At 44.3% G+C, this 25,544-nt stretch overlaps 1 protein-coding gene across 1 annotated transcript; it reads left to right on the forward strand.

Moving 5' to 3' along the window:
• Positions 1 to 476: 476 nt before the first annotated feature.
• Positions 477 to 19,203, forward strand: LOC134934638 (kinesin-like protein KIF3A). The gene is made up of 7 exons (XM_063930025.1): positions 477 to 623; positions 674 to 907; positions 9,988 to 10,113; positions 12,919 to 12,972; positions 13,072 to 13,140; positions 15,053 to 15,177; positions 15,690 to 19,203. The coding sequence occupies exons 1-7, from the start codon at positions 477 to 479 to the stop codon at positions 15,736 to 15,738; spliced, it is 804 nt and encodes a 267-aa protein (XP_063786095.1). The 3' UTR covers positions 15,739 to 19,203.
• The last annotated feature ends 6,341 nt before the right edge of the window (positions 19,204 to 25,544 follow it).

Raw genomic sequence — 25,544 nt, forward strand, 5'->3', positions numbered from 1 at the left:
CATCCCTTGTGGAAGACCCACCTCTTTACTGGCAGGCCTCTAAGGCAACGATTAGAGGTCTAATTATCTCCCAAACAGCTACCTCTAAAAAGGCATTGATGCAGAAATACCTCCAAACCCAACAATCTCTAATCTCCTCTTTTGATGAATTCAAACAGACCTCGAACAGCTCCACTAGAATAGCTTATGCTAAGGCCAAGACACTGTTTGATGGTTTATTTGTTAAAATGGAATCCTCTTACACATTTCGTAAAAGTTATAAATTCCATAAATATTGAAATAAATCCAGTAAGATTTTATCCAACCTACTGAAGGGTCAACGCCCTCTCTCGACCATACATCCCTTAAAAATGCCAGATGGTAGTCTTACTACTAATAATGCCCAGACAGCTGCTGTATTATCAGATTTTTACAAGTCCCTTTATGCAGCAACTCCCCCCCCCCCCCCCCCCTTCCCCTCACCTTCTGTTTCTATAATGGATTTTTGTACAAATTTACCGATCCCTCAGATCTCCTCTGCACATAGAGCTTCCCTGGTCTCCGCCGTCACGGAGGAAGAAGTGTCTAAAGCTATCCCAACCCTGATGGCTTTACCTCAGACTATTACAAACTGCTTGCTCCCTGTATTACTCCGATCCTCGCTAAAGTTTTTAATGCTATTTTATTTGAACAGAAATTGCCATCTTATTTTAATTCTGCTTTATTGAGGGTGATTCCTAAACCGGGACGAGAGCTGTCTGATTCTGGATCCTACCGCCTGATTTCCCTCCTGAGTATTGATTACAAGATGCTGACGAAGATCCTGGCAGAACATTTAAAATTGATTCTGCCCCAGGTGTTGCACCAGGATCAGACAGGTTTCATTATGGCACGAAACCTGCTAGTAAATATTAGAAGAGTTTTGGCGGTAATTGCTGACTCCCAGTGTGCTGTCAACAACCCCGAAAGCTATTCTTTCTCTAGACGCAGAACAGGCTTTTAACATGGTGCCCTAGGATCACTTATATGATACTCTTGGCAGATTTGGTATCCCACCACTCTTTGTTGCCTGTTTGAGCACACTATACTCCACATCAGCTTCTAGAGTGATTTGCAATGGTATGCTTTCCGATAGTTTCCCCATATTGAGAGGTACCCAACAGGGGGGCCCCCTATCCCTGCTTCGATTTGCCCTGGCTCTTGAGCCATTGGCGATTGCATTCAAACAGTCACCCCTCTACCAGGGTATCCCCATAGGTAATATTGATCTTCATCTAGCATTATATGCCGACAATATGCTTTTATTCTTTTCTAACCCAGATAATTCTATCCTCATTGCCTTTGACATTATCAGACAATTTAGCAGTTTTTTGGGGTACAAAATAAATGTTAATAAGTCGGAATTGTTAGTTTTGAAAGGCCCGGTTCCTTCCCTCTCGAGTAGAGACCAATTAAACACAATCAAGATAATGTCCTCCCATATTAAATACTTGGGAATCAATATTCCTAACAACCTTAAGATTCTTTACAAACTTAATTTCACAGCTGCATTATCCCATGTTGCTAAATCACTAGATAACTGGAAGAATTTGCCACTGTCCATGCTGGGGAGGATTGTGGTGATAAAATCTATGATTTTCCCCAAACTTACGTACGTTATAAAAATGCTACCTATTCGCTTTTCTAATAATGATATTAAAGGCGGCTACAGTGAGGGTTGAAAGACCTGCTGGTGACAAAATTGTCAAGTCAAGCGGAACGCGACCTGTCAACATCTCCTCCTTCACATTCTCCCGCAACTGGGGGTGCGAGGAAAAGGCTCAGAATTCCGAGCCCACCCGCTGGCGGTGATGCAGGGCAGTCTGGAGCGACTGCTGATGCTGACATCTGGTCCGGACTGAAGGACCTGACAACGATTACGGACATGTCGTCTACTGTCACTGCATATGATTCTCTCAACATTGATAGAATGGTGGAGGATTATATGAGTGACCGCATCCAAGTAGGCACGTCACACAGTCCGTACTTATACTGGCAGGAAAAAGAGGCAATTTGGAGGCCCTTGCACAAACTGGCTTTATTCTACCTAAGTTGCCCTCCCACAAGTGTGTACTCCGAAAGAGTGTTTAGTGCCCTCGCTCACCTTGTCAGCAATCGGCGTACGAGGTTACATCCAGAAAATGTGGAGAAGATGATGTTCATTAAAATGAATTATAATCAATTCCTCCGCGGAGACATTGACCAGCAGCAATTGCCTCCACAAAGTACACAGGGAGCTGAGATGGTGGATTCCAGTGGGGACGAATTGATAATCTGTGAGGAGGGGGATGTACACGGTGATATATCGGAGGGTGATGATGAGGTGGACATCTTGCCTCTGTAGAGCCAGTTTGTGCAAGGAGAGATTAATTGCTTCTTTTTTGGGGGGGGTCCAAACCAACCCGTCATATCAGTCACAGTCGTGTGGCAGACCCTGTCACTGAAATGATGGGTTGGTTAAAGTGTGCATGTCCTGTTTTGTTTATACAACATAAGGGTGGGTGGGAGGGCCCAAGGACAATTCCATCTTGCACCTCTTTTTTCTTTTCTTTTTCTTTGCATCATGTGCTGATTGGGGAGGGTTTTTTGGAAGGGACATCCTGCGTGACACTGCAGTGCCACTCCTAAATGGGCCCGGTGTTTGTGTCGGCCACTAGGGTCGCTAATCTTACTCACACAGTCAGCTACCTCATTGCGCCTCTTTTTTTCTTTGCGTCATGTGCTGTTTGGGGAGGGTTTTTTGGAAGGGCCATCCTGCGTGACACTGCAGTGCCACTCCTAGATGGGCCCGGTGTTTGTGTCGGCCACTAGGGTCGCTAATCTTACTCACACAGCTACCTCATTGCGCCTCTTTTTTTCTTTGCGTCATGTGCTGTTTGGGGAGGGTTTTTTGGAAGGGACATCCTGCGTGACACTGCAGTGCCACTCCTAGATGGGCCCGGTGTTTGTGTCGGCCACTAGGGTTGCTTATCTTACTCACACAGCGACCTCGGTGCAAATTTTAGGACTAAAAATAATATTGTGAGGTGTGAGGTATTCAGAATAGACTGAAAATGAGTGGAAATTATGGTTATTGAGGTTAATAATACTATGGGATCAAAATGACCCCCAAATTCTATGATTTAAGCTGTTTTTTAGGGTTTTTTGAAAAAAACACCCGAATCCAAAACACACCCGAATCCGACAAAAAAAATTCGGTGAGGTTTTGCCAAAACGCGTTCGAACCCAAAACACGGCCGCGGAACCGAACCCAAAACCAAAACACAAAACCCGAAAAATTTCAGGCGCTCATCTCTAGTTTTAATGGTATTTCCTTAATAGCTATCATTTCCTTAATGGCTCGTATTGTTGGCGTCTAATGACAGATATTATATAGATAGATTATACAGATATTAGATTATACAGATATTGGCCTGCAATGCCATACTCTATGTAATTACTGCTACTGTAGATAAGCGTCCTACTGGTAGCATTGCATGCGTTAGCTTCATTGTAATAACAGTCCATAGACATGACTACACTGAGGGACAAATTATACCTTGAATTCTGATTTTGTGTACTCGAAGAGGACTCATTGGGGCATATTCAGTTGTTTGAAAAGTCAGTTGGGTGTCTGTTTCTCTGTAAGGACCATGGGGAATAGCGGCTCCGCAGGAGACTGGGCACAAAAAGAAAAGCTTTAGGACTACCTGGTGTGCACTGGCTCCTCCCCCTATGACCCTCCTCCAAGCCTCAGTTAGATTTTTGTGCCCGACCGAGCTGGGTGCAATCTAGGAGGCTCTCCTGAGCTTCTTAGGAAAAGTTAGTTTTAGGTTTTTTATTTTCAGTGAGACCTGCTGGCAACAGGCTCACTGCATCGAGGGACTAAGGGGAGAAGAAGCGAACCTGCCTGCTTGCAGCCAGCTTGGGCTTCTTAGGCTACTGGACACCATTAGCTCCAGAGGGACCGAACACAGGCCCAGCCTCGGAGTCCGGTCCCAGAGCCGCGCCGCCGGCCCCCTTACAGAGCCAGAAGCAAGAAGAGGTCCGGAAAATCGGCGGCAGAAGACATCAGTCTTCACCAAGGTAGCGCACAGCACTGCAGCTGTGCGCCATTGCTCCTCATGCACCACACGCTCCGGTCACTGATGGGTGCAGGGCGCTGGGGGGGGCGCCCTGAGCAGCAATATAAACACCTAGGCTGGCTAAATTACATCACATATAACCCCCAGGGCTATATGGATGTATATTAACCCCTGCCAGATTCCTGAAAAAAGCGGGAGAAAAGTCAGCCGAGAAGGGGGCGGAGCCTATCTCCTCAGCACACTGGCGCCATTTTCCCTCACAGCTCCGCTGGAAGGACGTCTCCCTGACTCTCCCCTGCAGTCCTGCACTACAGAAAAGGGTAAAACAAGAGGGGGGGGGGGGCACTAATTAGGCGCAGTATAATATACAGAGCAGCTATAAAGGGAAAACACTCTGTTTGGTGTTATCCCAACATATATATAGCGCTCTGGTGTGTGCTGGCATACTCTCCCTCTGTCTCCCCAAAGGGCTAGTGGGGTCCTGTCCTCTATCAGAGCATTCCCTGTGTGTGTGCTGTATGTCGGTACGACTGTGTCGACATGTATGAAGAGGAAAATGATGTGGAGGCGGAGCAATTGCCTGTAATGGTGATGTCACCCCCTAGGGAGTCGACACCTGAGTGGATGAGCTTATGGAAGGATTTACGTGAAAGTGTCAGCTCTTTACAAAAGACGGTTGATGACATGAGACAGCCGGCTACTCAGCTGGTGCCTGTCCAGGCGTCTCAAAGACCATCAGGGGCTCTAAAACGCCCGCTACCTCAGATGGCAGATACAGACGCCGACACGGATACTGACTCCAGTGTCGACGATGAAGAGACGAATGTGACTTCCAGTAGGGCCACACGTTACATGATTGAGGCAATGAAAAATGTTTTACACATTTCTGATAGTACAAGTACCACTAAAAAGGGTATTATGTTTGGTGAGAAAAAACTACCTGTAGTTTTTCCTGCATCTGAGGAATTAAATGAAGTGTGTGATGAAGCGTGGGTTTCTCCCGATAAAAAACTGATAATTCCTAAAAAGTTATTGGCATCATACCCCTTCCCGCCAGAGGATAGGGCACGTTGGGAAACACCTCCTAGGGTGGATAAAGCGCTCACACGCTTGTCAAAACAGGTGGCACTTCCGTCTCCGGATACGGCCGCCCTTAAGGAACCTGCTGACAGAAAGCAGGAGAATATCCTAAAATGTATATACACTCACACGGGTGTTATACTGCGACCAGCAATCGCCTCAGCCTGGATGTGCAGTGCTGGGGTGGCTTGGTCGGATTCCCTGACTGAAAATATTGATACCCTGGATAGGGACAGTATATTACTGACTATAGAGCATTTAAAAGATGCATTTTTATATATGCGTGATGCACAGAGGGATATTTGCCGACTGGCATCAAGAGTAAGTGCGCTGTCCATATCTGCCAGAAGAGGGTTATGGACGCGGCAGTGGTCAGGTGATGCTGATTCCAAAAGGCATATGGAAGTATTGCCTTATAAAGGGGAGGAGTTATTTGGGGTAGGTCTATCGGACCTGGTATCCACGGCAACTGCTGGGAAATCCACATTTTTACCCCAGGTAGCCTCTCAACATAAAAAGACGCCGTATTATCAGGCGCAGTCCTTTCGGCCCCATAAGGGCAAGCTGGCGAAAGGCTCCTCATTTCTGCCCCGTGGCAGAGGGAGAGGAAAAAGGCTGCAGCAAACAGCCAGTTCCCAGGAACAGAAGCCCTCTCCCGCTTCTGCCAAGTCCTCAGCATGACGCTGGGGCTATACAAGCGGACTCAGGCACGGTGGGGGCCCGTCTCAAGAATTTCAGCGCGCAGTAGGCTCACTCACAAGTGGACCCCTGGATCCTTCAGGTGGTATCTCAGGGGTACAAATTGGAATTCGAGACGTCTCCCCCTCGCCGTTTCCTAAAGTCTGCCTTACCGACGTCTCCCTCCGACAGGGAGGCGGTATTGGAAGCCATTCACAAGCTGTATTCACAGCAGGTGATAATCAAGGTACCCCTCCTGCAACAGGGAAAGGGGTATTATTCCACGCTGTTTGTGGTACCGAAGCCGGATGGCTCGGTGAGACCTATTTTAAATCTAAAATCTTTGAACACTTACATACAGAGGTTCAAATTCAAGATGGAGTCACTCAGAGCGGTGATCGCGAACCTGGAAGAAGGGGATTATATGGTGTCTCTGGACATCAAGGATGCTTACCTCCATGTCCCAATTTACCCTTCTCACCAAGGGTACCTCAGGTTTGTGGTACAGAACTGCCACTATCAGTTTCAGACGCTGCCGTTTGGATTGTCCACGGCGCCCCGGGTCTTTACCAAAGTAATGGCCGAAATGATGATACTCCTTCGAAGGAAGGGAGTTTTAATTATCCCTTACTTGGACGATCTCCTGATAAGGGCAAGATCCAAGGAACAGTTGGTAGTCTGAGTAGCACTATCTCAAGTAGTGCTGCGGCAGCACGGTTGGATTCTCAATATCCCAAAATCGCAGCTGATCCCGACGACACGTCTTCTGTTCCTAGGGATGATCATGGACACAGTCCAGAAAAAGGTGTTTCTCCCGGAAGAGAAAGCCAGAGAGTTATCCGAGCTAGTCAGAAACCTCCTAAAACCAGGCCAAGTATCAGTGCACCAATGCACAAGGGTCCTGGGAAAAATGGTAGCTTCCTACGAAGCAATCCCATTCGGCAGATTCCACGCAAGAACATTCCAGTGGGACCTGCTGGACAAATGGTCCGGATCGCATCTTCAGATGCATCAGCGAATAACCCTGTCCCCAAGGACAAGGGTGTCTCTCCTGTGGTGGTTGCAGAGTGCTCATCTTCTAGAGGGCCGCAGATTCGGCATTCAGGACTGGGTTCTGGTGACCACGGATGCCAGCCTGCGAGGCTGGGGAGCAGTCACACAGGGAAGAAACTTCCAGGGCTTGTGGTCAAGCCTGGAGACATCACTTCACATAAATATCCTGGAGTTAAGAGCCATTTACAATGCTCTAAGCCAAGCAAGACCTCTGCTTCAAGGTCAGCCGGTGCTGATCCAGTCGGACAACATCACGGCAGTCGCCCACGTAAACAGACAGGGCGGCATAAGAAGCAGGAGGGCAATGGCAGAAGCTGCAAGGATTCTTCGCTGGGCGGAAAATCATGTGATAGCACTGTCGGCAGTGTTCATTCCGGGAGTGGACAACTGGGAAGCAGACTTCCTCAGCAGGCACGACCTCCACCCGGGAGAGTGGGGACTTCACCCAGAAGTCTTCCACATGATGATAAACCGTTGGGAAAAACCAAAGGTGGACATGATGGCGTCCCGCCTCAACAAAAAACTGGACAGGTATTGCGCCAGGTCAAGGGACCCTCAAGCAATAGCTGTGGACGCTCTGGTAACACCGTGGGTGTACCAGTCAGTGTATGTGTTCCCTCCTCTGCCTCTCATACCCAAGGTGCTGAGAATTATACGGCGGGGAGGAGTAAGATCTATTCTCGTGGCTCCGGATTGGCCAAGAAGGACTTGGTACCCGGAACTTCAAGAGATGCTCACAGAGGACCCGTGGCCTCTACCTCTGAGAAGGGACCTGCTCCAGCAGGGACCCTGTCTGTTCCAAGACTTACCGCGGCTGCGTTTGACGGCATGGCGGTTGAACGCCGGATCCTAAAGGAAAAAGGCATTCCAGACGAAGTCATCCCTACTTTGATAAAAGCCAGAAAGGATGTAACCGCAAAGCATTATCACCGCATCTGGCGGAAATATGTTGCGTGGTGCGAGGCCAAAAAGGCCCCGACGGAGGAATTTCAATTGGGTCGATTCCTGCATTTCCTGCAAGCAGGAGTGTCTATGGGCCTAAAATTAGGATCCATTAAAGTCCAGATTTCGGCCCTGTCGATTTTCTTTCAGAGAGAACTGGCTTCAGTGCCTGAAGTCCAGACGTTTGTTAAGGGAGTGCTACATATACAGCCTCCTTTTGTGCCTCCAGTGGCACCCTGGGATCTGAATGTTGTTTTGGATTTCCTAAAATCACATTGGTTTGAACCACTCAACACTGTGGAATTAAAATATCTCACATGGAAAGTGGTCATGTTGTTGGCCCTGGCTTCAGCCAGGCGTGTGTCCGAATTGGCGGCTTTATCCTGTAAAAGCCCTTACCTGATTTTTCATACGGACAGGGCAGAATTGAGGACTCGTCCTCAATTTCTCCCAAAGGTGGTTTCAGCGTTTCATCTGAACCAGCCTATTGTGGTACCTGCGGCTACTAAGGACTTGGAGGACTCCAAGTTGCTGGACGTTGTCAGGGCCCTGAAAATATATGTTTCCAGGACGGCTGGAGTCAGAAAATCTGACTCGCTATTTCTCCTATACGCACCCAACGAGCTGGGTGCTCCTGCTTCTAAGCAGACTATTGCTCGCTGGATTTGTAGTACAATTCAGCTTGCGCATTCTGTGGCAGGCCTGCCACAGCCAAAATCTGTAAAAGCCCACTCCACAAGGAAGGTGGGCTCATCTTGGGCGGCTGCCCGAGGGGTCTCGGCTTTACAACTCTGCCGAGCTGCTACTTGGTCAGGGTCAAATACTTTTGTAAAATTTTACAAATTTGACACTCTGGCTGAGGAGGACCTGGAGTTTTCTCACTCGGTGCTGCAGAGTCATCCGCACTCTCCCGCCCGTTTGGGAGCTTTGGTATAATCCCCATGGTCCTTACGGAGTTCCCAGCATCCACTAGGACGTCAGAGAAAATAAGAATTTACTTACCGATAATTCTATTTCTCGTAGTCCGTAGTGGATGCTGGGCGCCCATCCCAAGTGCGGATTATCTGCAATACTTGTACATAGTTATTGTTAACAAATCGGGTTATTGTTGTTGTGAGCCATCTATCCAGAGGCTCCTCTGTTATCATGCTGTTAACTGGGTTCATATCACAAGTTGTACGGTGTGATTGGTGTGGCTGGTATGAGTCTTACCCGGGATTCAAAATCCTTCCTTATTGTGTACGCTCGTCCGGGCACAGTATCCTAACTGAGGCTTGGAGGAGGGTCATAGGGGGAGGAGCCAGTGCACACCAGGTAGTCCTAAAGCTTTTCTTTTTGTGCCCAGTCTCCTGCGGAGCCGCTATTCCCCATGGTCCTTACGGAGTTCCCAGCATCCACTACGGACTACGAGAAATAGAATTATCGGTAAGTAAATTCTTATTTTTTCCTATATAATAGACAGAAAAAAACAGACACCAAACTGACTTTTCAAACAATTGAATACCGCCCATTGACTGTTTCTGTACAGTGACCTAGACCGGAGTGAATCGGACACATGGGGGGGATATTCAATTGTTCGAAAAGTCAGTTGGGTGTCTGTTTTTTACTGTCTATTAGATTGGAAAAAACAGACACCCAACCAACTTTTCAAACATTTGAATATCCCCCATGTTCTCAAAGCAGCCTTGATTTAATGTGCATCACTCATCAGGATTTTTTTTCCACCTATCTGAGGTAGGTGAAAGAAAATCCCCGATAAATTTCCCATTTTTCGTGGCAATGAAAACACTGATGCAGGAACTTATCCTGGATTCTTTGTGATTTCAGCCAAAAATTAGTCAAATTTCAGGCACAAAAAACAGGGCTAATTAAATTCCCACTTAGTCTGTGTGAGATTAACTGCCTGACGTCCTGCAGTTTCACTGTAGTAAGTGGCTGTCACACTTCTTAGTTCAGGTGCCTGCTGATTCTCCACTGTTGTTCCACCAGTCTGAAAAGGCCACTTCTAAGCGTCATACCGCTCTTCTGTTATGGACCTACTGTACTTGTCTCATCATGCATTGCTAGACTCTGACAGACTGGTTGTAAATCTACAATAGTGGAAGAGACACAGGCTGATTACTGCTGATCTGTTGTATTATGCACCTATTAGATGGCTGACCTGCAACAAGAACACCAAAGGGAAATAGAGGGGTTATTGGAGAATATCAGACAACTGAGTCGGGAACTTCGACTTCAAATGATCATCATCGATAGCTTTATTCCTCAAGAATATCAGGTAACACAAGAGCTTTGTCATGTCATTCCTACAGGTTTTGTTCTTTGCTTCCATATTGCTGATATGTCCTAGAGCACAGTACTTGGTCACTACAGAGAATGTCACGCCATATGAGGGAATTCTTATTTGATCTCATTAGAGCTACAGATATTTGCGCTAAGACTGGGATAGGGAACTCCCTCCTGGGTACAAATGAGTCTATCACTCTCCATGCAGCTGTAGTGATTTACAAGCACTACATTTTCAATTCTTACAAATGTTACAAGTTTAACGACTTTACATAAAGTGATTTGTAGAAATTTCAGAAATATACTGGGATTGCTATCGTGCAATCTTTCTCTTCATCCCCTGATATCTGTCCGTGACAGTGGGGCAGTGATGGGCCAACAACCTTCTCCAAATGAAGCTGATAGAGAATGATGACCATATTATTTAAGTAGGAACTATGGGGCAGATGTATTAACCTGGAGAAGGCATAAGGAAGTGATAAACCAGTGACATGTGCAAGGTGATAAAGCCAACAGCCAATCAGCTCCAATATGTAAATTAATAGTTAGGATCTAATTGGCTGGTACCTTTAACACATTGCACATATCACTGGTTTATCACTTCCTTATGCCTTCTCCAGGTTAATACATCTGCCCCAATGAATGTATTTCAGGTGTGTATTGTTCAGCTCTGTAACCTACTACCCTTATACATTCATATCAAACAAGAGTTTTACCTGCTCATTAACAAATATGAAATCTTCTGTTGTTATACTGTAAACCATCCTCTTGTCTTCCTGCCATGGCTATCAATGAGCAGTAGTCGCATTGATGTGGCCCCCTGTACTTTATAAATAGTGGTGGTGATTCAGACCTGATCGCTGGGCTGCTAACTTTGCTGTCCTGTGTTCGGCTAGTCGCCGCCCAAGGGGGAGTGTAAATTCGCTGTGCAAGTGTGCGATCCCATGTGTACGCCAAGCTGCAAAAATCCACTGTGTGAAGTCTCTGCACAGTCCAGGATTTACATCTTCAGTGCGATGAGAACAGGCTGATCAGGGCCAGAGCTGACGTCAGACACCCTCCCTGAAAATGCTTGGGCATGCCTGCGTTCTTCCGGTCACTCCCAGTAAACGGTCAGTTACCACCCACAAACGTCCTCCTTCTGTCAATCTCCTTGCGAACGCCCGTGCCATTGGAATTTTCGCACCATCCTGTCGGTGACATGCGATGCCAGTTGTTTGCAGACGAGCGTGCGCATTGCGGTGCATACGCATGCACAGTCTATTGCTGATCGCCCGCTGTGTGAAAACGCACAGCAACGATCCGGTCTGAATCACCCCCAGTGTTCAAAACTGAACTCCGTTTGTGCAGTGTTATAGCTTTGTAGTGCTATCTCACTATTTTTTTTAATTAATATTATTAAAATCATAATTATTTTGATTAACTCTTACAGAAAATTTGTATTCTCATTATCTGTAATTTTCGGTCAAACTTCCCTACCTCACAGGCACCAGGGTTAAATCCATCCTAAGTAGATTAACCTACTGTTTTGACTGTAGCACGCAAAGGAGGCCCATCCAAATGTATTGAGAATAAACAATCTCCACAGAGGCGGTGCTCTCGTCCGTATCAAACTGATGGCTCCAGCTAATTCCGGTGATGTCACCAAGTGACCTCACGAGGAATATCACTTTGGTCATTATTCTTGGGTCCTTGCTTGGCATAGCTGCAACAACTAATCACTCCAAGGCAGTTCCAAAATGATGTTTATCCAATAGTAGCTGCTGCTGTAGTTACTTATAGATTCAATGTACATTGGATCTTTGAGTAATTAAAATAGAGCCCAGTGATGAGTTCTGCTGAAGATTCCCTCATGACTTTTATTAAAAATGTAGAAAAATAAATAAAACTCAAAATAGCAAGAATAACTTGTTTCTATCTCTAATACAGTATGTCCTGAACACATTGATTAAAAGTATATTTAGTGTATGGCTATTCTTGAGAACTAGACAAAGATATTTCAAGGACAATTCTCCATTGCCCTGTGGTTGTTTTTTTTCTCTCCAGCTGAACGATGCAAAAAATATACACATCCATTTCAGTATGTTATTAAAACAAGATGTTCAGCTAAAAATAGTATACAATGTGCCTCGAATTAAATGTGCCGCAAATAAAATATGAAAGAGTCATTGCCCACTGAACACAGGGTATAGTCATGAAATTGGCCGTACACCACCAAAATCTTGATAGGCTTAAATAATTTATGGCAATTTTTGTTCCATAAATGTTGTGTCCTATGCGTAACAATTTTTCTTTAATCGATATTTAAATAAAAATTCCCGCAGCCAGTTATATTATCACAGTACTCAGAGCAGCACGGATACTACTGATATTATGGGAGAAAGTAGCAGCCCACCATGTCAGTCTGGACAGGGGTGCATGTGACCAAGCAAGTGCTGTAATGTGAGGAGGGCAAGCAGGAGACCAGAAACAGAGTTAGACGTAGTAAAACGAGGAGGGCCCCTCAAACAGTACAAAAAGGACATGAGGATATTGGCTCTTGCTCTGTTTTCACTGGACATTTAAAGTGTGCAAAGAAAAATCCTGGTGGACATGTGTTTGCTTCTAATACTTCTAGCAGGACAGACCACACCCGCTGCCCGTCATGGTCCTCATGTATAAAAGGATAAAGAACAGCATACTCAGACATTGCATATTAGATCCACATGGAAAATGAGGCTGATTTTGTTGAATCTTTGGTCTGATGTATTACATGCTCAAGTCTGTGTATAACACACTTTCTCCCATTTCTTTTAAGGACATGATTGAAAATTATGTCCACTGGAACGAAGATATTGGTGAATGGCAACTGGTAGGACATTTTTTACATGTCATTTATTTTCATCATCGTTTGTAATGCTAAACACCTCCAAGTAAATGGAACATATCCATTTTCTGTTTTTCTTCTAAGAAATGTGTAGCCTACACTGGAAACAATATGAGAAAGCAAACTCCTGTACCGGACAAGAAAGAAAAGGACGTAAGATGACTTATCTATACAGTCATGTGTTTTATGTGCAACATAGAAGAACGTAATAGTGCAACATGTTGGTTTTATGTGAAAACGGTGTTACGTGTTAAAGTGAGATAAGTCACAGTTAGTAATACATGGAGTAATGTAATGTATAAGTTCACAGCACATTACGCCTCTGGATAAATGTAAAGATCTGAGCTATATTTTGCATTGACCAGCTCCTTCAAAACTGTCACATTTGATTTGTGATATGATGCTGTGCAGATCAACCCAATTGTAAAACTATACCTCATTATCAGTGCAATGTGCTAACGTAAATATGCCACATTTCCCATATGTATAAAGCTCTGGAAAGCAAAACTTACCAAAGCTTGTATCTGATAGTCAACACCACCTTTAGAGGATATTCCCTAACAGAAGCCTATGGGCTTCTCACAGCAGAATTTCTCAAGAATTCTGCGGTTTGCACACGCACTGGCTGGCAGCCACGCATACGCAGAAGGGAAAGGGGTTGGGTCTAGGCTTGATGTTCGTGTTGGGACACGCTTGTGTGTGACTACGCTAGGCTGGACACTACATCAATTTCGGTATGGAAGGTAAAAAGTTTTAAAGAAAGGCGCTAGACTTGTAGTGGATATTTTAAAATAAAATGTGATTTTTTTTGTCTTAGAATTAAATTATGAATTTTTGTATTTGTTAGATCATTAATCTTATCCATTTTTGATATTATGGAACCAAAAAAAAATGATACATCAAAACCTAAAGTATTGAATATTCCTTATTCCTTTGCATGAAATATTCTCTTCTGGTGCACTGCAGATTGAAAGCCTGTCCTGATGCTCCTGCCATTTTCTGGGGTGGTGGTGGAGGAGGGGGAAAGGTGTCATTGTAGTGTATCCATTGTCTGTCTGGACCCCTCTGGGTGGAATAAATATATTTCATGGCACCTTACTCATCTGATGATATGGCATATAGGGCCGGCTATATATTTCTCTAGTCGGCCTCCCTTTATTCTTCCCAAACTTGACTAATGCTTCAGGACAGGTTATACCCCTGGTTATATATTTCCAATGCCGCAACCAACTGTGGTTATTGCCGGGTAATCTTGGGTCGCAGCTCAGTGGAAAAGGTTCCCAAAAAAATAACCCGGGTCCAGTTACCTGGGAAGGACCTGAGTAACAGCACAGTGTAAATGGGTGACCCAGGTCCCGTTAAAAGCCTGTGGAGAGCCGGTTCACCATCACTTGGAGGTGATGTCATCTCCAAGTGCCGATAGAAGGAAGAAACACTGCACATGAGTGCAGTGTCAAAGGTAGTGGCCCGGGTTGAACATGCAGTGTAAATGGGGTGTAACCAGGGTTAGAACTATGGGGGTAATTCCAAGTTGATCGCAGCAGGAACTTTGTTAGCAGTTGGGCAAAACCATGTGCACTGCAGGGGAGGCAGATATAACATGTACAGAGAGAGTTAGATTTGGGTGGGTTATTTTATTTCTGTGCAGGGTAAATACCGGCTGCTTTATTTTTACACTGCAAATAAGAGTGCAGATTGAACACACCACACCCAAATCTAACTCTCTCTGCACATGTTATATCTGCCTCCCCTGCAGTGCACATGGTTTTGCCCAATTGCTAACAAAAATCCTGCTGCAATCAACTTGGAATTACCCCCTATGTTCAAAAACCCGATTCTGATCCTGGATTTTGGTGGAAAAAGGGGTATTGGAGATAAGATAGGGGTTATATTTACAAAAGTGGAGTTAGTCTTTTAGAAAAATACAAAGTGGCAAAATAAAATGGTAGCAATCTATATGAATGGTTATTCTGTACAGTACTTTTCTTCTAGGGTAACTAGCATAAAGGTTCGGCATTCCTACTAGTCTGACACATGATTCTTATTGTCTTGATTTTCTCACCAGCCTTTTGAAGTGGACTTGTCCCATGTGTACTTGGCTTATACTGAGGAGAGTCTACGTCAGTCCTTAATGAAGTTAGAGAGACCAAGGACATCTAAAGGAAAATCAAGACCCAAAACTGGTAGAAGGTGTGTATGTAATATCTCTAATGTAATATCATCTATTATTATGGATACTTAATAAAATGGATACTTGATAGAATGAAAACACAGGGCTTCACACCTGCTGCTAGTTTTTGATAACCAACAAGTGAAACGGAGAATACAGGCTTGAGATATTATAGGAATATGAATAATAAGTCATAGATTTTTTACTTCTTTTTCTTATTTATAAAGTGTCCATAAATCATGCAAGACTATAGGTAGAGTGGGCATACAAATTACGGTGACCTGAAATAGATGGTCAAGATGCAACTTTATAAGTCACCAGCAACAAGCAGAACAGTACCTGATTCACATTTATCTAGAACCTATGTAGAAATTTGATTTTAATTAACTTTTTGGAGGATCCATTCACTTGAAAGCACCCCGAGTACTCTACTCGTTGATTTAGATTACAATGCACAGTTCAGTGACTTTCCGTAATATTATTTTTGTAGATTCCTTGAATTTTATGTTTTTACCTTTTTTCCTTTCAATAGGAAGCGTTCAGCGAAACCAGAAGCCGTAATTGATTCATTACTGCAGTAGAGGTTTACTATATTGGACTGTGAAAAGCTTTCTGTGTTGGTGTAATAAAAGTCTAAAACTGAATTGTTTACTGCAATGTAAAACGGTTTATGGCCGATTTTCAAGACGAACCATTTTAAATCTGTGTAGGATGTTTTATGTTTTGCTGAAAGACGGTTGCACCTTTGATATACTTGTCTTGCTATGGTATCGTGGAATGTCTCACTCTCATAATAAGTGCTTAATGGCTTTTAAAGTTTCATTTGCCAACAGCTGACTTTTTCATCCTTTATCCTACCAGCTACAAGTAATATTTAAAATATAATTCCATTTTAATCAAGCTCTACTGTATTCTGCTATGTGCAATCCTGTTATAAACATGCACCGGCTGTACATCGAGCACATTGGGACAAATACTTGGAGCTCAGTTTGTGAAACTCTGATCTACACCTAATAGTAATCTCTTGAAGCCCAGACCTTGTTATGTAAAGTAGGGGTAGACCAACTGTGAGATTCCAGCCATTGTGACATTCCCAGAAAGTTACTTCCTATGGCTACAAGTTTATTAGCATCAACGTTTCCTGTTCTCTTCCTAATACTGTATATTGTACGTTAATTGACACATTGTTGTGTATGTGGGTTTGTAGATTTTTTTTTTTTATCCTGATAATGTTACTAAAATCACATTTAAATGCAAATCTAGAATCTTCCCTAAAATCTGTTCAGAAAAGTACGTTTTTAGTATAGTAAAATATTTGTCACTTTGCACAGTGATAAAGTGATTTGTGGTTTTCTTTCAAATTGTTTTATTAAGAAGAACATGTGACCTAATTGTTCTATTTCTTCTGTTATTACCATTTCTGTTTCTGTTACTTGACAACAAATCTTCATGCTTAAAATGTCCCTAACTGTCGCACAACCCTCTCCCTAATAATATCACCCTGGCCCACCCCTTGTAACGTCAGTCACAAATCCATCTGGACCTTGCTATTGTGTGTCCTATGTTTTTACATGATAACTAATAACATAGATGACTTTGCACATTGTAGAACAGTGGTTCTTAAACTTTTTAAGTTGAGCTTAAAAAGTTTTTCAAGGAGCAACGTTGTGTTATCAGCCTTCATTGTATAATGTCCTCTTGTATAAATCAAAGAGGCATATTTACTAATTGGCAGTTTTGCCTACTGGATTTAAAACGGCAATAATATTATATGCAAAACCAGGTGTGTTTATAGTTCATATTACAGGTTGAGTATCCCATATCCAAATATTCCGAAATACGGAATATTCCGAAATACGGACTTTTTTGAGTGAGAGTGAGATAGTGAAACCTTTGTTTTTTGATGGCTCAATGTACACAAACTTTGTTTAATACACAAAGTTATTAATAATATTGTATTAAATGACCTTCAGGCTGTGTATATAAGGTGTATATGAAACATAAATGAATTGTGTGAATGTAGACACACTTTGTTTAATGCACAAAGTTATAAAAAATATTGGCTAAAATTACTTTCAGGCTGTGTGTATAAGGTGTATATGTAACATAAATGCATTCTGTGCTTAGATTTAGGTCCCATCACCATGATATCTCATTATGGTATCTAATTATTCCAAAATACGGAAAAATCCGATATCCAAAATACCTCTGGTCCCAAGCATTTTGGATAAGGGATAGTCAACCTGTATTGCCATTTTAAATTCTGCAGACAAAACTGACACTAGTAGTTGCGGCTCTGAAAAGACGCCGTTTAGTAAATATACCCCAAAGAGCCACCTGTATACATTCAAGTTACCCATGTGTTCATAGCAGTACTCCTTTCAGGCAACGATGATAAAAATATTATTTTGGTACAATTGATCACTTTACTGTATTACTTAAACAGTTATACAAAGTACGTCTTCACTAAAATGACCCCATACTTCTATCTGACTCAACTGCTCAGTATAAACCACTGAATTAAAGCATGTACTTAAATGATTATATCACCAATAAAATGTTATTTTACACTTGCATTATAGATAACACAATAGAATCCTCAATATCCTTACACATTATATTTATTTAATGTATATTTGTGTGTATACTTTATGCCCTGATGTACAGTTTTTTTAATTGTATTTTTATGTTTGTGAATATAGCTTAAAACAAATAGTGGACTGTGTGTTTGGTTTGTTTTGTCTTGTAACATTTACATTTCACAAATAATGTCTTAGCTTACTGATTGTAAAGGGAATGGTTTATAAGAATTCATGTAGCTCAGGATTTTAGTGATGTGTATTCAAAATGTTATTTGACTGTATTGTTGCCTGCCCGAGGATCTGGGAAAGGGACCCAACTACACTTGTTATAGTTAAAAAAAAAAAAAAAAAAAAATTCAAATAGGAGTGTAAAGCCCCGTACACACAGGGAGATCTCCCCAGAGATTTGTGCTGAGCGATCTAGCACCAACGCACAGCACACATCTCTCCCCCGCTCAGCACAGCGCAATGTGTGCTGAGTGAGGGGGGTGGGGGTGCTCACTTCACCCAGCGGTGAAATGAGCGATGTGCTAGATTGTGCCTGCATGCAGGCCAATCTAGCACCGACGATAGCGACACACGGAGCCGGGCAACGCTATCACTGTGGGGCATACACACGGAGAGATCCGTGCTTAACTTCTAAGCAATCTCCTTAACATATCTGCCTTTCACTTTATCAGGTCTGTAGTTTTCACAGTGTTCATTGTTTCCTGCAACTTGAACCACTTGTGTCCTGGAAAGAGATCCAGCATTTCATGTGCAGATGTAGCAGATACAGAGACTGAGCTTATTACTAAAGCCAGCTAGCCTGGAGCCAATATTTCATAGGACATGGTGTACTTTGCTTTCAAATAGCTTCATTCATTCAGAGCTAGGGAAGTCATGCCCATTGTGCCATACCTAAACGCAACTATGTAGCATGCAGTCTTCAATATTTGGATACTAGTGGTAAGCTTTCTTTTGCACTTCTAGAGTAGAGATTGGTTGAAATCCATCCATACTGGATGCGGTCAAGATCCTGCCGGACGGAATACCGACACCGGGATCCCGACCGGCACAATCCCGACATATTCTCCCTCTGTGGGTGTCCACGACACCCATAGAGGGAGAATAAATTAGTGTGCCGAGCGCAGCAAGCCCGCAAGGGGCTGCGTTGCACTCGCCCCCCTGTGGGGATTGTGCCGGTCGGGATCCTGGTGTCAGTATTTTGACCGCTGGGATTCCATCCGGTGGGATCTAGTACTGATCCCATCCATACATTGTAGCTCAAGGAGGATTATCACTATAACCAAATTTCAGATTTTGTGCTACAGCCTTATTATTTGGTAAGGGGGCTGTAACCGTTATGTGATTTACTATTACTGCTACAGTATGTGGCGACACTCCTGGCAGCATGGTCCATCCAAAACCGTTTCCTGTGTGAGTCTGACTCTATTTAAAATAAACTCTACATGTATTGTAAAACTCTGTGTATGCTGTTTTATTATACTTGCTTTTCTATTTTGTTGAGCTACAAGCCTCTATGATTGTATAGTTAAGGGTCTACTCATTATAAACAATCTCTTTTCTCTGATGTGTGTGTGTGTCTTTAAAACTGTATCAATGTGAATAGGATCACACACACACACACACGTCTTATACACTGTATACACTTGCATGCTGTAATAAACACATTAGTGTGAGATGGGTAGAAAGCAATCACAAAAAGTTACAAAATGTGTATTTTTAATTTATTTTTTGTATTATTTACATAGCACCACAATATTATGGAGAACTTTCCAGAGAATATTGAACACCCCACATCAGTTTCGGTCCCATTGGAGTGCCACAAAAACAACTCAAGAACAGTGTAGTAAAGATGAAAGCTGCAGAAAAAAATTAAACTTTTTAATTAAAAAACACGCTATAAAAATATTCTATATTTATGAATGAATGGCTTTATGGCATTGAGAGCTTCAGAACCCCTCCCTCCCTCCCTCCCTCGATGAATCAGGCATCCAATTCTGAACCAGTGAGTTAGATAATGACTGCAGTCATGTGTTCCATGCCCGCCTGCAAATTTAGAACTGTGATCCCTCCTACCAAGATGTCCTCTTGACCCGTCTCTTTACAATATTTCATATTTTGAAATGTAACATGCGGTATGTTGTAAAATAAGTGATAAGGGGTACATTAGTGTGTGCAGGGTTAGTGGGTAAGGTTACAGTAGTGGGTAAGGTTACAGTAGTGTGCAGGGTTAGTGGGTAAGAGTACAGTAGTGTGAGCGGGGTTAGGGAGATAGGGTACAGAAGTGTGTGCAGGGTAAGGTTACAGTAGGGGATGCAGCTAATATACCGGCTGTTGGGATCCCGGCATTCGGAGGACAGACACCGGAATCCCGAATGAAAGCCGGTAAAGACTCATGCCACCCGTGTCACCTCCTACCCCCTACGTCTCCAAGCCACACTATCATCTTATCCCCTGCGTCTCCCATCCCCACCATCATCTCCCCCCGCTACTCTCAGCTCACCACCATCTCCCCCCTCCCCCCCACTACTCTGTCCCACCTCCATCTTCCACCGCTTCTCTTAGCCACAGGCTATCTCCCCCTGCTACCCTTAGCCTGCCCCCTTTAAATGTGCCTCTCTCAGCCTGCCAGGCTTTAATTCTGTGTCTCTCAACCTGTCCCCCAATTCACTCAGCGTCTCTCAGCTTGACCCCTCCCCTTCACTGTGCGTCTCCCAGCCTGCTCCCTTTAATTCCGTGTCTCTCAGGCTTTCAGCTTGCACCCCTCCCCCCATTCACTCAGCATCTCTCAGGATAACCCGCCTCCCATTCACTCTGTCTCAGCCGCCCCTCCTCCATTCACACTGTGTTTCTCAGCCTACCCATTCCCCATTCACTCTGTACTTCATCAGCCTCCCTTGCTGTGACTTAGCCTCCCACTTTGTCTCTCACAGTCTACCCCTCATCTCCTTTGTTTTCTGTATCATGTCCTGTGTCCCCCTATCCCCCACCCCAGTGTCTCAACCTGGACCTATCATCGAGCCTCCAGCCCCCCCCCCCCCCCCCCCCAATTCTGACAAGTGTCGCCCTAGCCCAGTCCACTCACATGACTTACCTAATGCTGCATGAGGATGCTGCTCCTTCTTCCAGGGTAGGTTAGTCAGCTCCTCTGCAGTGTCCAGCACAGTGCGACATCATGACATCACGCGTGTTGCGTCTAGACAACAATAACTTTATTGTGTGGCTGTCCGGGCTCTACCTCCGCTCTCTCTTCTTCTTGTTCCTTGCAGTTTTTTTCCGTTTTCATGTCAGACATGAGAACAGAACAAACAGTCCTGACAGCAGTAAGGTGGTACGGTGTACCGGCTACTAATTTCTTAATGGAACGCCGTTCCGCCCCGTACCGCCATACTGCAACGAAGCTGAAGTTAGCTTCTTATTCACTTCTTATTCAAGCTCTAGCTTCTTATTCACTTCTTATTCGAGCTCCAGCTTCTTAATCAGATCATTCAGTTTTGCAAGGGTTAATGAGTCTTGGGTCACAAATTTGACACCTGAAATCAACATGGGTCCCTTGCATATGACCCACTTGTATTTTGCCTGGCCCAACGCTGTTTTGGGCATGAAATACACTGGCAAATTGTTCACAAACACTGTTATATAAATTGCCATTTTGAATAAGTAGCTGTAGTTTTGCAAGGGTTAACCAGCCTCGGGCCACAAATTTGACACCTGAAATCAACAGAGCATGGTCACTTGCATATGACAAACTTGTATTTTTCTTGGCCCAACCCTGTTTTGGGCATGAAATACACTGGCAAAGTGGGCACACACACCATATTTCAATATTTTGAATAAGTAGCTGTAGTTTTGCAAGGGTTAACAAATCTTGGGCCACAAATTTGACCCCTGAATTCAACAGAGCGTGGTCAGTTACATATGACCCACTTGTATTTTGCGTGGCCTAACGCTGTTTTGGACATTAAATACACTGGCAAAGTGGGCACACACACCATATTTTACCATTTTGAATAAGTAGCTGTAGTTTTGCAAGGGTTAACTAGTCTTGGGCCACAAATTTGACCCCTGAATTCAACAGAACGTGGTCACTTACATATGACCCACTTGTATTTTGCCTGGCCCAACGCTGTTTTGGGCATGAAATACACTGGCAAATTGGGCACAAACACCGTTATATAAATTGCCATTTTGAATAAGTAGCTGTAGTTTTGCAAGGGTAAACCAGTCTTGGGCCACAAATTTGACACCTGAAATCAACAGAGCGTGGTCACTTGTATTTTTCTTGGCCCAACACTGTTTTGGGCATGAAATACACTGGCAAAGTGGGCACACACCATATTTTACCATTTTGAATTATTAGTAGCTGTAGTTTTGCAAGGGTTAACTAGTCTTGGGCCACAAATTTGACCCCTGAATTCAACAGAACGTGGTCACTTACATATGACCCACTTGTATTTTGCCTGGCCCAACGCTGTTTTGGGCATGAAATACACTGGCAAAGAAAGACCTTTGAAAAAGCTGCATTGCTTGCAGTGAAACGCGTCAGGAGGAGGCTACCTGGGTCACTAAGTGTGCTATTTGCTGCTGCCTTAAATATATCCGGACCAGACTGGACTTTGCCATCTGCAGAAAAAAACGGGACAAGCATCTAATAACCAGGAACACTATTTACCCCATCTCTATGAAGAGGACACCGCATCAAATGAGGATCCCAAACCTGGCTGGTTTTTGAGTCAAAATAACAGAGACACTCTTAAGGGACTACACCTCTAGCGGCCTTTGGGTAATGTGTACTGGTGTGACTACATTGTTAGTCTGTCTCCATCTGCTATAGAATCCAGTTGCATGAATAGGAACGGATATTAATGTGACAGGCAGCTATAATTTATTGACCCATACATGCTAATTATTTGTCATGTTTTAAATTGATATATATGGATCATGGATCCAATGTTTTATTGAGGCCTTAATTCATGTTTTATTAAATTGAAGTATTTTTTATTCAATCCTTCATATTAGCATTTTTACACAATATTTCCAGTAGCGCTGCTATATATTTCCTTGGTTTTCTTTGATGTATAGTTGGGGTGTGACTACCCCCAAGTTGTCATAGCAGCAGCATTAGAGACACAACACCTGAAAGCGCCCGATCATCCATTTGCTTGGTAAAAATTTTTTTTGCTTCCGTTACATCTCAGCCCCTACAACTGAGGCTGCCTCCCATCAGCTCAGGCCCTCAGTTGTGACAGTAAGCACTGACCTAATGAATCCAGCCGGAGACCAGGATCAAGCGGCCAGGCCGATGCAAGAACTGGCAGCCCGACTTGAACATCAGGAGGCTGCACAGGGCCACATCATCCGCTGTCTCCAGGATCTCTCTACACGGCTGGATGGGATTCAAACGACCCTCCGTGGACCTGGCACGTCCGGTGCGTCCACTACAGTGACACCAGCTGTAACCCCACCCACCTTACCCATTTCCAGTCCACATCTTCATCTTCCAACGCCAGCAAAATTTGATGGATCTCCAAGGTTCTGCAGGGGATTTCTCAATCTATGTGAAATCCACTTTGAGCTTCTACCTGGCAATTTCTTCAGTGACCGTACCAAAATTGCCTATATCATCTCCCTTCTCAGTGGCTCAGCCCTTGACTGGGCATCACCTTTATGGGAGAAGTCTGATCCCCTGCTATCCTCCTATACTGACTTTGTAGCTACATTCAGGCGCATCTTCGACGAGCCAGGCCGGATAACATCTGCTTCATCTGAGATTCTCCGTTTACGCCAGGGAACACGTACTGTGGGACAGTATCTTATACAGTTTAAAATCCTGGCATCCGAACTGGCATGGAACGACGAGGCCCTGTATGCTGCATTCTGGCATGGCTTATCAGAACGCATCAAGGATGAGTTAGCTACCAGAGACTTGCCCTCTAAGTTGGATGAGCTAATTTCTCTTTGCACGAAGGTTGATCTACGTTTCAGAGAGAGAGCAACCGAGCGAGGAAGATCATCTACTCCTAAATCTTCTGCTCCTCCTCCTCGTCAACCATCTCCATCCAAGGATGAGCCTATGCAAATTAGTCGTTCCCGTCTATCTCCCGCTGAGCGCCGAAGACGTCTCTCTGAGTCTCTCTGTCTCTACTGTGCAGCTCCGTCGCACACTATCAATGCCTGTCCCAAACGTCCGGGAAACTCCAGATCCTAGCTCGCCAAGGAGAGGGCCGGCTAGGAGTAATGATCTCCTCTCCATCTCCTCATGACTGTAACCTCCCAGTGTCGCTCCAAATTGCTCAACGTTACAGGAACGTCATTGCCCTCCTTGATTCCGGAGCAGCTGGGAATTTCACAACCGAAGCTTATGTTAAACGGTGGTCCCTACCCACCGAGAGACTGTCCTCGTCCATCTCTTTGACTGCCGTGGATGGCAGCAAGATTTTTGACGCAGTCATTTCCTTAAGGACTCTTCCAGTTCGTCTGAGAGTGGGAGTTCTTCATTCTGAGTATATTTCTTTTTTAGTGATTCCAAGAGCCACACATCCAGTGGTTTTAGGCCTTCCATGGCTCCGTCTCCACAACCCATCAATTGACTGGACGACTACGCAAATACTGGCATGGGGTCCCTCCTGTGCTGAGACTTGTTTAGCCAAAGTTCTTCCTGTTTGTTCTTCCTTCCCCAGGTCATCTGATGTTCCGCCTCCTCCATATCAAGACTTCACGGACGTGTTCAGTAAAGCCTCTGCTGATATCCTTCCTCCTCATAGAGAATGGGACTGCCCAATCGACCTCATTCCAGGGAAGGTTCCACCGCGAGGCCGAACTTATCCGTTGTCTCTGCCTGAGACACACTCCATGGAAGAGTACATCAAAGAGAACCTGGCGAAGGGTTTCATCCGACCATCTTCTTCTCCAGCCGGCGCAGGCTTCTTCTTCGTTAAGAAGAAAGACGGTGGTCTGCGTCCGTGCATCGACTACAGAGGTCTGAACGACATTACCGTCAAGAACCGATACCCTTTACCCCTGATTACCGAGCTCTTTGATAGAGTTAGTGGTGCAACTATTTTCACAAAGCTGGACTTGAGGGGTGCCTACAATCTCATCCGAATCCGTGAGGGTGACGAGTGGAAGACCGCCTTTAACACCCGTGACGGACATTATGAGTACCTCGTCATGCCCTTCGGATTGAGCAACGCTCCAGCAGTCTTCCAGCACTTCGTGAATGAGATTTTCAGGGACATCTTGTACCGCCATGTTGTGGTTTATCTAGACGACATCCTCATCTTTGCTAATAATCTCGAAGATCATCGTTTCTGGGTAAAAGAGGTTCTTTCCCGTCTCCGTGTCAATCACCTCTATTGTAAATTGGAGAAGTGTGTGTTTGAAGTTAAAACCATTCCGTTTCTAGGTTACATTGTGTCCGGTTCCGGACTAGAGATGGATCCTGAGAAACTCCAAGCAATCCAGAATTGGCCTATACCCTTAAGCCTCAAAGGGGTCCAGAGGTTCTTAGGGTTCGCCAATTATTATAGAAAATTTATACGAGACTTTTCCACCATTGTGGCGCCTATCACTGCATTAACCAAGAAAGGTGCTAATCCGTCCAAGTGGTCCGAGGAAGCTACACAGGCCTTTCACCTTCTGAAGCAACGGTTCATCTCTGCACCAGTTCTGAAACAGCCCGACACCGACTCTCCTTTTATCTTAGAGGTAGATGCCTCCTCCGTTGGAGTAGGAGCAGTGTTATCCCAGAGGGCCAAAGATGGACATCTACATCCTTGCAGTTTCTTCTCCCGGAAGTT

This window comes from Pseudophryne corroboree, chromosome 6 (genome assembly GCF_028390025.1).
Source record: "Pseudophryne corroboree isolate aPseCor3 chromosome 6, aPseCor3.hap2, whole genome shotgun sequence".
In the NCBI taxonomy this organism is placed as follows: domain Eukaryota; kingdom Metazoa; phylum Chordata; class Amphibia; order Anura; family Myobatrachidae; genus Pseudophryne; species Pseudophryne corroboree.